The sequence below is a fragment of the Microcebus murinus genome, chromosome 8 (genome assembly GCF_040939455.1).
Source record: "Microcebus murinus isolate Inina chromosome 8, M.murinus_Inina_mat1.0, whole genome shotgun sequence".
Taxonomy (NCBI): Eukaryota; Metazoa; Chordata; class Mammalia; order Primates; family Cheirogaleidae; genus Microcebus; species Microcebus murinus.
The window spans coordinates 48,247,022-48,263,163 of NC_134111.1; the positions used below are offsets into that span (position 1 = coordinate 48,247,022).

At 42.4% G+C, this 16,142-nt stretch overlaps 1 protein-coding gene across 1 annotated transcript in view; it reads right to left on the bottom strand.

Annotated features, from left to right (window-relative positions):
- Positions 1-15,806, bottom strand: part of LRP2 (LDL receptor related protein 2) — a 188,309-nt gene extending 172,503 nt beyond the window's left edge. Inside the window, exon 1 of the mRNA XM_012781883.3 lies at positions 15,584-15,806. Within this exon, the coding sequence (XP_012637337.2) occupies positions 15,584-15,662 (79 nt within the window). The 5' untranslated portion in view covers positions 15,663-15,806. The remainder of the gene's footprint in view (positions 1-15,583) is intronic.
- Positions 15,807-16,142: the final 336 nt, after the last annotated feature.

Consider the following 16,142-nt stretch of genomic DNA (forward strand, 5'->3'; position numbering starts at 1 on the left):
AAAACACTTTACTGGGAGGGTGTGACTACAAAGGAATAACACAGGACAGTTTTTAGGGGGTGATTGAACTGTTCTAATCCTGGTTGTGGTGGTGGCTACACAAATATATACATGTATTAAAATTTACAGAAATGCACATACACACACCAATTTTAGCCTATGTTAATATTTAAAATAGAGCCCTTCATAAATGCCAATACTCAAAACCTACCCCTATGAGAACTCTAAAATCTTAGTCCCTTTTTTACAGATAGAAAAATTAGGCCAATCACTTGCCCCTGCCTCAAAAGAAAAATGGGGGTAGTTAAAAAAACAAGTGCTGTTAGAGAAAAATCAGAAATATATCCCATGTGTCTCTTTTTGATCCAGTTCTTAAGTAGTAGAACCACTACTTCCCTTAAAAAAAAAAAAAAAAAAAGAGCCAATTGTCTTTGATCTACCAATGTACCCATAGAGGAGGAAGGCCCTGGAGGAAACCAAAGTCCCAGGTCACAGTGACAAGTCACACTTAGACCTCATAAAGGGAGAGAGTACTAGGGCTTTAATAAAACTCCATCCTTCTTCCCTTTCCTTTTTCATTCCTTCAATCACTGCAAAATGCTTGAAAAATAAATCTGGATTACAGTGGGATTTTCTTGCACATATTCACAATCAGCAACAACTATTAAAGACCCTTTTGATTTCCTTTACAGGGAAGTGAAAGTGTTCAATACAGTATGATCCTTCTTAGCTCAAGTCCCTCTTGGTGCCATGTTCTCTCCTGCCTGCACTGTTGGGTTTAATTATTTACAGCAACAAGCAGCTAACTTTCACTGTCTTCTAGTTAGTATATTCAATCTTTAAACCATGTATCTTGTTTTTCACTAGAATCTCAGTATTCAATGATTACTTAGCAAATTCTTTCAACACCTCACTGCACCAAATATTAGGGAAGAAGTAATTTTTTATGTCAGAAGTGACCTGGAAAAAGAATTCAGAATTTTGGTACATAAAAATTAACCATTTAGCAATTCACCTGGCACATGTGTGTATTTGATTTTATTCATTTACAATTTTTTTATATTATGCACTAACTTAAAAGAAAAAGAGAGCCAGGCACCATGGCATGTGTCTATAGTCCCAGTTATTCTGGAAGCCGAAGCAAGAGGATTGCTTTAGCCCTGGAGTTTGAGTCCAGCCTGGCAACATAGCAAGACACTGTCTCTACAAAAAATAAAAAAAATTAGCCACACATGGTGGTGCGGGCCTGTAGTCCCAGCTACTCAGTAGGCTGAGGCAGGAAGATCACCTGAGCCCCAGGAGTTTGAGGTTGTAGCGAGCTATGATGATGCCACTACACTCTAGCCTAGGTGACACAGTGAAGCCCTGACTCAAAAAATAAAATTCAATTTAATTTAATTTTAAAATAACAGTAATCATTACAGCCTAGAAAAATTATAACTGACATGTACATTCAAATCTAAGAGCCTCTTCTCAAACTTACTAGGCTTCGATGAATCCCTAAAGAATGGCTGATAGAGTCTTTAAAAGCAACTTTGTTGCTTTTAAGGCCAACCTCTCCATTTGTTCTAACAAACCTACTTCAATCAAGCTAACTAGAGGGAAGAAAGCCACACTAGAAGGTTAGAAGTACATCTTTGAGGCCCATTTAACACATTACAGGAGAAACTCCCCATAAAACCATCCTAAATATAAGTACTAATATCTTTTTTTCCCAGAAAAGGAAGTTGGCTTCTTCTAACAAACATTTATTGTACATTATTATCTCAACTAACTATTAATACTTTGCAGGAGTAAACATTTCCGCATTATAACTGAAATTTCAGAGGGAAACAATGTCTTACTCTAAAGCCATGGCTTCAGTGATGACAGAGCAGACATTTTGGCTACAGGGAGAGATGCTTTGGGGCCAAGAGACCTTTAACACATCCACCACACAGGAAGTATCTTCTTCATCTCTGCAAGCGTAGTTTCCTCTGGGATGTAAAGAAACTCGGTTCTCATTGGTGGTTCATTAATTTCTTCAAGTACTTAGAATAAAAGAACTTGAGAATTTTTCCATCATTATTAAGCAACAACAACCTTTTAAAAAAAATCTATATATCACTTCCCTCCCTGATGGGAAGTTAGAATAGAATTCTGATTAGGTAACAGTCCTTTGAATTAAAAGACATGTAATTATAGAGAAAATAATGTTCCCAGATGATGGAATGGCAGTATAGGAGAAACCCTTCGGGCAGGAATCAGGAATACTAAAGGGGGAAGACTAGGTTAAAGTGGAAATGTACCTGGTTCAACACTAAGCTGTTTTGGACAGACCTATGTCAAGGGAATCTCTCTATACTTGGTAGTACCTAGTTACATCAGGCCTGAAGCATGACAAGGCCTCAATCAACATGTATTAAATGAACAAATGAACTGCCAAAAGTAGGTCAAAAATGTCCAAGAGTTGGGCTGCAAAGGCCAACTAAAGGGCCTCTAAAATGAGATTGCCTCAACATAACGAGCCATTAAATGAGGCTTTGTTTGATTGTGTTCAAAGGAACTATCTTCTGCTTGTTCCTACCTATCCACAGTAACAGCATGTAACAATGAGGGTTCTGGGTGCAAATCTTAGTTCTGCCACTTAGTAACTGAATGGCTTTGGGCAAATTATCTCACCTGTCATTGCCTTGGTCCTTTATCCATAAAATTTACACTGTTAAAGTAGGTAAACTAACATCTGTAAAGTACTTAGGCCAATGCCAGGTACACAGAAAGTGCTCCGAAAAATTTAGTCATTATTATTTAAACTCATCCCCCCAACTTCTCTACCCATCCATGCGTGGAAAGCAGTCATTCCCCTGCCTCTAACCTATTTGTTACATATGGAGTCCTAAAAAGAATGGGGACTAAGATGAGAAATCTGTCCCTGGAGGACAAGTGAACATGGGCATTTTTCAGCAGTCTGGGGCCCTCTTCAGTTAGGCCCATTTTTCCTTCATTCATCAGGAACAAGACCCATGAATGTCTTGCCTTGACATGCGATGTTCTTTCCACCATAGTCCAAACCGCCTCCCTGAGTTGGGAAACCACTCCCCTGTTCAAAGAGGGCCTTTTGTCTGATCCAGGCTGTTTTCACTGTGCCGTGGGCTCAGACAGCTTTCTTTTGTGTTCTGTTTAAATACAGAATGACAGTCCACTAACATAAGGGCTAAAAACTTTGGCTTATCTTTTTGTAAAAGCTACTGTATCAAATCTGTCCTAAAAATAGCAGAATAACCCATTCTGTATGTACAGGGGAATTCTCACAGGGTAACCAAGTGTCTGGGATAGAAGTTAAAAAGACTGATGCAGAATCAGCTACTCTCAGACGCACTGGGAGTCACCAGCGGGGCGGGGGAGGGGGCACTGAGGTGGAGAAAAGGGGGGAATCAAATGGAGAAAAACAGCGTTGCTAAGCCGCTTGCTTTGATAGAGACAGCAATTTTCTTTTTTCTCCATCGAGACTTTGATGGGGCCTCCAGAGGCCTGGGGTAATTAAGGGCTGGCAGTTCCAGGGCTATGGTGATGAGCTGAGGATGCCCCTTCTTAGCATCCTTGGTAGCATCTATCCATTCATTCATTCAACTTTATTTATTTAGCCCTATTCTAGACACTAAGGATAAAGCAATGAATAAGACATGAAAATCCCTGCCCTCGTGGAATTTACATCTTAGGGAAAAGGAGACAATAAGAAAATAAACAAACAACTAATTAAGTTATATACCTTATGTCAGTGATAAGTGCAGTGGAGAAAGCAAAGAGGAAATCAGGAAAGAATCAGAGAAGGCTACTCTGAGAAGGTGACCTATGAGCCAAGACCTGCAGGAGGTGAGGCAGTAAGTCATGCATGATCTCAGGAGGGAGAAGGCTTGGGCACAATCCTGAAAGTGCTCACTATGTTGGGGGAAGCAAGGATGTCATGGTGCCTGGAATACAGTGAGTGGAGAAAGGAGAAGATGAGATCAGGGAGGTAATATGGAGGTCAGATGGTTAGGGTCTTATAGACCACTGTGAGGACTTGAACTTGGACTCTTCGTGAGATGGGAAGCAGTGAGTGATACAGCTGCAACACTTCGATTCTCCTTCAAAGTAGTACCAGCTGCAAGGAAGAACTTTCTTCCTGCATTCAGCTCCCATGGGGTCTGCCTCAGCTGCCTCAGAAAGCCACCTATCCAAAGTCATGTCCTTCCCAGGGCAGGCCACATACAGTGACTGAGTAAGGCCATTTAAGTCTGACACAGTACACTCTGACAGGCAACTCTTGCTCCAGAACTTCCACAGGTATGACCAAGACTTTGTCAAGTTCAATTTTTCTTCTGCCCATTCTCCCTTCCGCTTCACGAGCATTGATCTTAACAAATGTCTTGTACTCCAAGCTCCATCTGTGTTTGTTTCTGGACAACCCAACTTGTGTGTGACAGAGACCACGAAAGCTTCTGGACCAGAATGCCATGATCTGACTGATGCTCTAAATGGGTTGCTACAGCTACTGTGGTGAGAACAGACAAAAGAGGACAGAGGGAAGCAGAGTGACCAGTAAGGAAGCCATTGCAATAATCCAGGCAAGAGAGAGCAGTTACTTGAACCAGTGTAGCAGAGGCAAAGATGATGAAAAGTGATTAGACTCTAGGTATCTTTTAAAGATCATAACAATTAGATTTTTGGGGGGATTAGACATGGGGTAGAAAAGAAAAAGAAAAGTCAAAACAGATTCCAAGGTTTGAAGCCTAAGCAAGAATGGAGCAGCCATTTACTGAGATGAAGAACTCCACAGGGAAAGCAGGTTTGGGCATTTGTGAAGATCAGTTCAATTTTGAACATGTTAAGTCTGAGATGGCCAATAGCCATTGGACAGCCAGGTAGATATGTCAAAGAGCAGGTGGATGTATGGGTATGGAGTTTAGGGTAGTGGTCTGGATTAGATTCATAAATTTGAAAGTTACCAGCCTATAGATAGTACATATGGAATCCTCAAAAGAATGGGGACTGAAATAAGAAAGGCTGTGCCCAGGGGACAAGTGGCCATGGGCATTTTTCTGCAGTTTAGGGCCCTCTCTGGTTTGGCCCCTTTTCCCTTCATTCATCAGTAACAAGACCCACAAATGTCATGATGTGACATATGATGTTCTTTCCACCAGGCAACGCCACCTCCCTGAGTTGGGAGACCACTCCCCTCTTCAAAGAGGGCCATGAGTCAGGAAGAAGCCACCAAGAAAAAGTAGCTAGAGATGAAAAGAGGTCAGGGAGACAGCAGCAAGCATGAGATCCCAAGGAGATACCAAGGAAAGGCCAGCAGGAAGGAAAGAAACCAGGGGGATTTGTTTCTTAGAAACCTAATTAAGTGTTTCATGGAGTATGACAGGACACACTGTGCCCGGTGCTGCTAATCAGTTAAATAAGACCAGGGCTGAGAATGGATTGCTGGGTTTAACAGCATGGAGGCCAACAGTTACTTTGACAAAAGAATTGTCTGTCAGGGATGGGGGCAAAATTCTGAATGGCATGGATTTGAGGAAACTTGGAGAGAAATCACAGTGGATATAGATGAATTTTAGTCAAAGAATTTTACTATAAAGAGGAACAGAAAAAAATATGATGATAGCTAGAAAGGAATGTGGCGAAAAGAGAATTTTTAAAGGCACTTGCTGAGGTAAGAGGGAATGGGATCAAGGATGTGAATGAACTGGTTGAACCTAAGAGTATGGAAAGTGCTTCCAGAGCAGCAAGAGAATAGACAGACTATATAGGCTGAAGTGCAAGTGATGATGGTTGAGTTATGGCACCTTGTGGAGTTCTCTTCAGGTTACTTCTGTTTTCACATTTATAAAAAGTAAAATCAACATCTTAGCCAATGATGTCAGAGGCTTGAGGAAAGAGAAAATGCAAGGAAGGAGGAGAGAGAATGGACTAGCTAGGAAGCAAGTCCTAAGTTTGAGATTAGCTGCATGAATTTAAAGTGAGACTAGTCAGCATAGTTTTGTGTTTTTCTCTTGCCAAGTTTAGCTATAGAGATGCAGACGTGGAGAATTACAGTTAACTAGGAATGGGGTTTTGCAGAGCACAGCAGAGCAAGATAAAGGAGCCACGATACTGAGGGTATATGCAAGAAAGTGATATTAATGACAGGCCATACAATATAAGCTGAAGTTCTGTAAGTCCCAGTGAGGTCAAAAAGCAGCTGAGGTTAGAATATAAAGTTTTCCAATACTCCCATTCCGACCATGGAATTAACGGCTCTTTGGGGGATGCTCTGAGATGAATTCCTGACTTAGGTGAGAAAGGATTAGACCTGCAACACTTGTTCACCTCAGTGAATCTGAGGTTCTCAGGGTGGAGGAAGGGCTTCAAGAGTGTCCAGGGAAAGAGCAAAGAATACAATTAAGACACAAACAGTGACACATATAGGGAGGGATTAAAGACCTGTCATACTGGCCAGGAAACAAGATGGGTAGGAATGAGGCCAGTATTTCATATCACACTCAGACACAGTAGTTTTCCTTTTTGTTGTAGCTACCTTGTAACACTTCCATCCAAAAGAAAAAACTAGATCTAATAGAATTTGCTGAACTGCAATTGAAGGAATTCGCAATGGCAAGTCAGTTCATCTCTAAGTCTCAGTTTACAAACTAAAAAAATCAAAGGGGTTACATAGATCAGTTGTTCCCAAATTGTCTGGCCCTTAGAATCACCTGGAAACTCTCAAAAATAGAGATTCCAATACCCCTGATTTAGTAAATATGGGTGTTGACCTAAGACTATATTTTTAAAGCTTCCCAGCTGATTTTGATATGTTGATAATGCTAAGTTTGGGGAGCTAGCTAACTTCCATGTAGGGTCCTTACAATTTACAACATTTTGTAAATTATTGTGATAAGATAATTACTGTTGAGAATATAACTGGAAACTTCTCAAAGTTGAATTCCCCCTACAGATGGTCAAGGAAACATGTAGCCCCATTTGCCCTGGAAGCCATATTCCAACCATATGGAAAGCCAGACTGAAAACAGAGGTGTCTTGATGCTAAGAATTATTTGAAAAAAAAAAAAAATAAAAAAAAAATAAAAAAATGAAAACAGAGGTGAACCCTACATGGGAGCAGGGTCAGGGAAAACACAAAGAAAGTTAACTGGAGTCCTGACTGCACCTCACCTGAACCCCACTCTGCCTCAGGATTTTCTACCTACATGAGCCAATAAATACCCTTTATCGTTTAAGCCAGTTTTAACTTCTTGTTTCAATGCAACAAAAAGTATCCTCCACTCCCTTCCCCATGTCAAAATTAAACCAGTGTGAAAGTACATGCTAGCATTTTCCTCCTCCCCTTTAGTGAGATTAAAATGTCGGTATGATTGCCATATTTCAGATAAAATACTTCTATTCTTAAATACAACTTTATTTAATGATCTCCCTATGAAATAAAGGATTTTGATATTTTCAGCTTTACTCAGAAAAGTTTCCCCATGTTAATGTGACAAAAACCAAAGAATTGGGCCCAAAGTGATATGCAAATGTCTGACACTATAAGACAGGTTGTTTTTATTTGGGAATTCAAGAAAATCTGGCATAACAGAATTGTGGCTACTTTTCTTTTTCTCTTTTTCAGGTTTCCTCAACACTCATTGAGCCCTCAAAAGTAGATATGTTGTTACTTAATGTGAATAAGTAGATCAGTGAGGAAAGGCTTATTTTCAAAGTTACTAGGAATCTTCATGTGTTATTGGCTGATGGCATATAAACTTGAAGGAGACGTTGGGTATTGCTTACAAATTTGGACAATAAACAAGCTATTGTATCCATGGTAACAGTGGCTTAACTTTTCAATGCACAGAATGGTAATTACATTTCCTTTCATTCATTTCTCACTGTTTGCAATAACCTTGGGGTCAGGCATGACCTGAGGGCTAATGACCAAAAGTATTGAGATTTTAACATGAAACATCAAATTGTCTAATCTGTCATTTTCTGAGAGACATTTGTGTTTCCATGCATTGTGTTTCAGTGCTGTCCTAAATCAGAAGTGCCCTGATATAAAAATTAACCATCTTAGGCTAGGCACAATGGCTCATGCCAGTAATTTTAGCACTCTGGCAGGCCCAGGTGGGAGCATTGCTTGAGCTCTGCAGCTTAAGACCAGCCTAAACAAGAGGGAGACGCCATCTCTACTAACAATAGAAACAATTAGCCAGGCATGGTGGTGCCTGCCTGTAGTCCCAGCTACTTGGGAAGCTGAGGCAGGAGGATTGCTTGAGCCCAGGAGTTTGAGGTTGCTGTGAGTTAGGCTGACACCATGGCAGTGTAGCCCTGAGAGGGAGGGAGGGAAAGGAGGGAAGGGAGGGAAGGGAAGGAGGGAAAGAAAGAAGGAAGGAAGGAAGGAAGGAAGGAAGGAAGGAAGGAAGGAAGGAAGGAAGGAAGGAAGGGAGGGAGGGAGGGAGGGAGGGAGGGAGGGAGGGAGGGAGGGAGGGAGGGAGGGAGGGAGGGACTTAAAGACCAACAAAGTAACCATCAGCATAGAGTAAATATATTTGGCATTTCTGAATTAATTCAGTAAGGTATAAATGATACCTATGGTACCATTTATGGAAGAAGTCCCTAGGACAAGTGCTAGGGACTCATAGATATGTACCAAGATGTGTTCTGTCTCCATAGAAGCATCTTAACCTGTCTCCAAACTCAGCCTCAAGGACAAAGTATGTGACCCAAGCCCAAGACATGGGGACACTTCATGGCCCTAGATAGTCAATGGTTCTCCAATGAGCTTATGATCTAAGCAGAACCCATGAGATATAACTGAGACTTTTTCTGGGGAACAGTGATGTTAAAAGCTTCTGCACTTGTAGTCCCAGCTACTTGGGAGATTGAGGCAGGAGGATCGCTTGAGCCCAGAAGATTGAGGTTGCTGTGAGCTAGGCTGACACCACGGCACTCACTCTAGCCTGGGCAACAAAGTGAGACTCTGTCTCAAAAAAAAAAAGAAAAAAGAAAATAAAGCAAGAGAATTAATAATGTTTAAAAAAAAAAAAAGCTTCTGCACTTTACTAGTAGACATGACATATTAGGATGTGGCTCCAGAGCCACTGACAGCCATCTTACAGCACCAGAGGGGAACAGGTTTAAGAATGGAGTCATCTTAGAGCTGCTGATATTTGACTAGCTCTGCCTAGAAAATACAATCCCGACCTAATGTCTGAGTCTTTTAAACTATATATTTCAATAAATTTGAATAAATTAACTAAGTTAAATTAATTAACTTAGATTTCTGTCACTTACAAACCTCAGTCCTGAATAAATATGTAAAGTTATTACAGCCTCTAAAGGGATATACCCACTTGCACAGGTACATCATTCACAGAACTGCTTTAAATAAGATACCAAGATACTACAATAGCTTTCTCCCCTCAAATTTAGAAAAAGTCAAATTCCTGAAGAAGGTAATAATGATGGATATAAATCTATAAGAGACTTGAGAATCTATTAAATATTTCACACTCATTGCCTCAGTTAATCTGTATAACCACCTTCTGAGGTTAGATATGTGCCCATTTTACAATTAAGAAAACTGACCTGTAGTACTGGAGTTCCCAGATAATAAATGGCAGAGGTTGGAACTAAACCCAGGTCCTCCAACTCCAAAATCTCAAGCTCCTCCCACTTTGTCTCTGATGCTGTAATTGTCAATAAATTACTTAGAGGCCAGGCGTGGACCACCACGCCTGTAATCCTAGCACTTTGGGAGGCCAAGGAGGGAGGATCCCTTGAGCTCAGGAGTTCGACACCAGACTGAGCAACAGTGAGACCCCATCTCTACTAAAAATAGAAAAAAGGCCGGGCATGGTGGCTCACGCCTGTAATCCTAGCACTCTGGGAGGCCGAGGCAGGCGGATTGCTCGAGGTCAGGAGTTCAAAACCAGCCTGAGCAAGAGTGAGACCCCGTCTCTACTATAAATAGAAAGAAATTAATTGGCCAACTAATATATAGAGAAAAAATTAGCCGGGCATGGTGGTGCATGCCTGTAGTCCCAGCTACTCAGGAGGCTGAGTCAGTAGGATGGCTTGAGCCCAGGAGTCTGAGGTTGCTGTGAGCTAAGCTGATGCCACGGCACTCACTATAGCCTGGGAAACAAAGCAAGACTCTGTCTCAAAAAAAATAAAAAATAAAATATAAAAAAATAAAATAAAAATAGAAAAAATTAGCTGGGCAACTAAAAATAGAAAAATTAACCAGGCATTATCACTGGTGTCTATAGTCCCAGATACTCAGGAGGCTGGGGCAGGAGGATCACCTTGAGCCCAGGAGTTTGAGTTTGCTGTGAGCTAGGCTGATGCCATGGCACTCTAGCCAGGGCAACAGAGCAAGACTCTATCTCAAAAAAAAAAAAAAGAAAAGAAATTACTTAGGAAACATTTGCATTGGAAACATATGAAGCACCAAAGAAATGCTCTTGATATACCAACCAGATCATTTTTGAAGCAACCCAAAACTTTGTGATGAAACATGTCAAATATTTCTAATGCTAGTGAGATCCTGGGCAGGGTTATTAGGAACCAGTGAATGACTATCTCAGAATCTTAAATGCCAAACCACAGTCTCTTCTCTTTTTTTTTCTTTTTTTTAAATTTTTTTAATATTTTAAAAATTAATTTTCTTTTACTTTTTTTTTTTTTGCCTTTTTTCATGGACCTTGGAGGATGCAGTCCCTTCTAATTGTGAAGTCTAGACTCCTTTTCATTTCTCATCCTCCTTAATCTTTCTGTAGTATTGATACTATTGACTCATCAGCACACTATAGACACTTAACAAATATTTGTGGAAAAAACATAAAATAAATGTGGAATACACCATAGTGGTAACAATTTTTTTAAATTCCTCAGGATCATAAAGTTAGTAAGATATAACCATTGAGTTATAAAAGAGTCCGTCAAACTCATTTTCCTCATACTAGAATGGGGCTTCACAGTTAGTACGTTTTTAGTTGCTCTATATTCAAGCAGTTAACCTTGCGAATGAGTCCCTTTCCCATCAGCACCTTCTACTTTCTACTTACCCTAGTTAGTATGACTTAATAGAAATCCCAAAGCCAATATGACAATGTGCTTGTTTCTAGTCACATAGGAAATACATCTAGGTTCTTGATATCAATGTTTAAAAATGATAAACAATTTTAATTTAAAACCCTGTCAGTGTTCTTAGAGTGCCTGCCTAGAAAACATGAACAATTAAAACCATGACCTAATAATTACCTTGAATAAGACTAAAAACCTAGTCCTATAACAGTATGCACTACAAAACCCAAGCTGAAAGCACATGGTACATAGCTATATTAACCTATCACAAGATTCTTCTTTGGCCTGGGACAGGAGACCCATCCAATTTATTTTTAAAGATTTATCTATTCATCATACTGTGCCTCAGCTGATAAGTCAAGATAGACCAAAAGGAATCTAGAAATCTCCTCAACCAAAGAGGTTGGGGACATTCAGAGGACATCTATCTAAAAATGGTCAATTGCAAGTTCATATCTTGGCATCTTAGCTCTATCACAGGCCACATGCCCTTGGGCAAGGCACTTAATTCCTTTCTCTTTCACTCCTTAAATTCCCCCCCCTCCCATGCCCACCCCATCCCCTCCTAACTGCTTATCTGTAAAATAATGCAAGCAGACTAGTTGATATCTAAGGTTCCCCTCTAGCTGTAAAAATTCTAAGTTTTACATACCAGGCCCATGGTATTCAGGCAGAAGCCCTATAAAGACTAGCAAAGGGCCTGGCTCGGTGGCTCATGCCTGTAATCCTAGCATTCTGGGAGGCCCAGGCGGGTGGATTGCTTGAGGTCAGGAGTTCAAATCCAGCCTGAGCATGAGCGAGACCCCTGTCTCTACTAAAAATAGAAAGAAATTAATTAGACAGCTAAATATATAGAGAAAAAAAAATTGCCGAGCATGGTGGCACATGCCTGTAGTCCCAGCTACTCGGGAAGCTGAGGCAGCAGGATTGCTTGAGCCCAGGAGTTTGAGGTTGCTGTGCGCTAGGCTGATGCCACAGCACTCTAGCCTGGGCAACAGAGTGAGACTCTATCTCAAAAAAAAAAAGAAAAGAAAAAGAAAAAAGACTAGCAAAGAACTTTTTCAAGCAAAGAGAGAGAAGCCAAGTGCTATGAAATAAAAGCAATGGCAAGGTACCAGACGTGTCATGGAACAAAAATATTTCATGTTTGTTATTACTCCTATAATCCTTTTAAATACATAAACTTCATGTGAAGATGTAATTGTCATAAAAGCTGATACTCTCAATGACATTACCAAATTTTATTGAATTAAAGAATATATCTTTGTTTCAAATCAATACTATTTTCTAAACAGAAAAAAACGTTCTAACCATAGTCAGGCCTGGTGGCTCAAGCCTATAATCCCAGCACTTTATGAGGCTAAGGTAAAAAAAAAAAAAAAAAATCACTTGAGGTCAGGAGGTCAAGACCAGCCTGGACAACATAGCAAGACCCCATCTCTACAAAAAATAGAAATATTAGCTAGACGTGGTGGTGTGTGCTGTTGTCCTAGGCCACTGCACTCCAACTTGGGCACAGCGTGAGACCCTATCTCTTAAAAAAAAAAAAAAAAAACACGAAATCCTGGTTTCCCTGGGATCTGGGAATTCATCAAAAAACTATTAGTGAAAAATGCTTAAAAATTTGAAAATTGGAAATATGAATAAGCAAAAAATGTTATTTTCTATGTTGATAAATACCATAAAAATAACTATTAGTTTATTTTCATTGTCTACAAAATCATAAGCACTTTACATATCTTATCTCTTTATGCTCACTGAATACCATGGGATAGGGTCTCTCAATATTGCAAATGACATGATAATTAGAGACATAATAAACCATCTGAGCTATGCAAAGTTAGATGACTTCTTCAGACTCACATTATTAGGAAGTGGTGCAGCCATTGTTGGAACCCAGAAGCTTGATTCCAGAGTTCAGACTTCCCAAATTTTTTCTTCAAAAACTTTATACAAAATATAAGGAAAATGCAAATAATTTTTAACTACAGATGTGATATAATTCTTAAAAACAAACAAACAAAAGACTAACTATAGAAGAGAGTTATTTTCCAATTTCTAGTGATGCAAAGTTCACAGGGGCTCCTATGTAAAATGTGCTAATGAAGGCATTTACAATGTCATCATACTTTACTTCATATAGAAGTCAGGATAATTACAACAGGAATCAAGAAATCTCCTCAACCTACCAGGCTAAGGATATTCAGAGAATGTGTATCTAAAAATGAAAACCGGAATGAAGAGACTTAAGTCCAGGTCTCAGAAACCTGAAAAGAAATTCTGACAAAACATCCACAGTTATGAAGCAGCAGGTGGATTTTGCCTTACACCATAAAGATTTGGAAAATGCCCCTCAGCGTCTTTAGTAACCTCACACACAGATAGTAACTTAGGAAACATGACATTTTCAGTCCAAAAGAAGAGAAACACAAAGAGCCATATACTGTATGGGTTAAATTAAGTCCTCTGGATTTAGAATCTTTGGGGTCTGCCCTTTTAATGGTAAGACCGTGGGCAAATTACTTAAGCTTCGTGCCTCCATTTTTCTATCTGTAAAATAGGGATATTAAGAGTACTTACTTCAAAGGGATATTATAAAAATTAAATAAGTCATTAAGTAAAATGCTTAGAACAGGGCCTGCCACCTATATAAATATAACATTATATAAGTATATAATATGTTGTTATTAATATACATATTATTGTGTTATTATCCTAGAATGGATGAACAGAAGAAACTACCAAGAATAGGTACTGGTTATATAATGACTAAACCCTCAGCCCAGGAAAGAGAATATCTGTTCTGGCTCTCCAAGGGACATTTGTAGATGAATCAAGGCAAGATTTCCTTTTGACAGGCACTGACCAGAACATATAATAAATCCTATCGCTTTATTTAGGACATGAGGTATATATTACCTGAAACACTGTGCAAACTCTCCACAATAATAATAAACCTCTTTCTGTGTTACCGACACTGAGAAAAGGTGTTCAAAGGCAGTATTGTTAACGGCCTCCTCCTGACTCCCCTCCCTTTGCAGAGATTTTTTGCAAGACCTGTGGGGTTTGTTAGCCTTTCCAAACTTCTTCCCAGGAAGTCTGAAATGGGTGCTGCTAGGAGTTGCTGTATACTCACTAGATTCTCTCTAAGGAGCTTACGCTAAGAATTGAGGAAAGAAAGCAGATTAACCATTTGAATACATGCCACGGCCCATCCACAAGCCCTCCCCCCTCTACTCCTAAACGGGGGCTTCAACAGTCCCCACTCGTCAACTCTAATATGTGATCCAGGAAAATCAATTTATTGCATTGGCTAATCCTACAACAATAGGTGTTTCGTTTTCATTGTAGGACAATTAGGTTGTCGGAGAGAGGGAAGGAGCAGGGGGGACTCTCCCATCCCCACAGACAGATTAGTCCCCGCAGTGGCAGCAGCGTCCGCTCTGTCTGTCTGGTGGTCGGTCACACGCGGCTCCCGGACCGCTACCTAGCAACGCAAAGCCAGGGGGAGAGCTCGCCCGTTCTCCAGCCGCCGCCTAGCCCTTCTCATTCATCTCCGGGGTCTCTCTCTCCCTCCCCTCCCCACCCCGTGCTCACTGGATCTCGCTCTCTACACTCGCTCGCTCTCCCCTCCTCTCCCGGCTCCTCTCTACTTGTCTCTCCCTCTCCTCTTCCCCTCTTACTGTTTTTATTCTCTCCGCTTATTCCTCCCTCTCTCTCCCTCTTCCCTGTTTCTGTAAAAACATAAACTCTCCGACAACGTGAGAGAAGTTTAAAGCACTTCATGCCAGAAACTTCGTGCATTCGAGCACCAAAACTCTGACGGGCCCCATTCATCAACACAAAAGCCCCCACCTCCCGGCTGGAAAGGGAAACCCTTCAAGAAAATACTCCAGTATTAACAGCCGCTCTCTCCACCAATCCCACCTCCCAGCCTTATCTTGGCTCGTAAACGATCTGTATCATGAGATGCGGTCTCTCGGGGGTCACCGCGGGACCAAGTTTCGCCGGTGTTGGGGGGTGCCCTGGCCCGTGGCCGCGGGCGCGCAAAGGGCTCTCCCCGGCAGGGCGCTGCAGGTGGACGGCTGCGCTCGGAGCGGCGCCAGGGACCCCTCAGCCCCGGGCGGAAGAAGTCCGTGGGAGAGAGCAGGCTGGAGACTGGAGGAGAGACCCTCGTTTTCCCGGTTAGTACTGCAATTGCTTTTCAGAAGGGTCAGCACAAACGCCCGTGGGAACAAAGAAAGAGTCCCCGTGGGGTGCGCTGTCACTGAAACCGGCGGGGCTGCTTTCTCAAGTTTGCCGCTGCTCAGTTCCCGGGCGGGCTGAGGGGCGCTGCCGCGCGCCGCTCGCGGGGCAACCTGAGCGCCCCGGCGGGAGCAGGTCCGGCGCCGCCGCCTTGCCCTGGCCCCTCCCGGGTCACGCTCCCCTCCGCCATCCCGCGGACCCGACCCAGCCACGGTCCAGGAAGTTGGGCGCTCCGCGGCCAGCTGGCGCTTACCTTGGCCACTGGCCGGCGCCGGGCAGGCGGCAAGAGCCAGCAGCAGCGTGCACGCCACCGCTGCCGACACGCGCTGCATCCCTGCGGTCCCCGGCCTCGCCGTTCCTTCCCCGGGAGTGGGCGCGCGTCGCACGCAGCACCGGCAGCCTTGGCTCGCGAGCACTCCTTTAGGTCTGCGCCTCGGCCCGTTCCTAGTGGCAGAAAGCCTGCCCCCGCGCCCGAGGCATCCCGTTTTCTACCCGCGCCAGTCCCCACCCTCCAGACAGTGCATAAAGCCCTTTAGACCCGACCGCCCCGGAACTAGCATGCGGGAATCCAGCAGGGCAGGCCCCCTGCCGCCTGGCCCGCCCCCTGAACTTTGCAGCGCGGGGAGGAGTGGGCCCTCGAGCACACGCGCGCTCACACATGCACACTCCACACGCGCGCGCACACTCACACGTCCTCATACAGGGGCACACACTCCTCACTGTCACAGACTGGCACAGTCTCACACGCTCACTCAAACACTCTTGAGTCACACACGCGCGCGCACATGCCACAGCTACACTTGAACAACGAC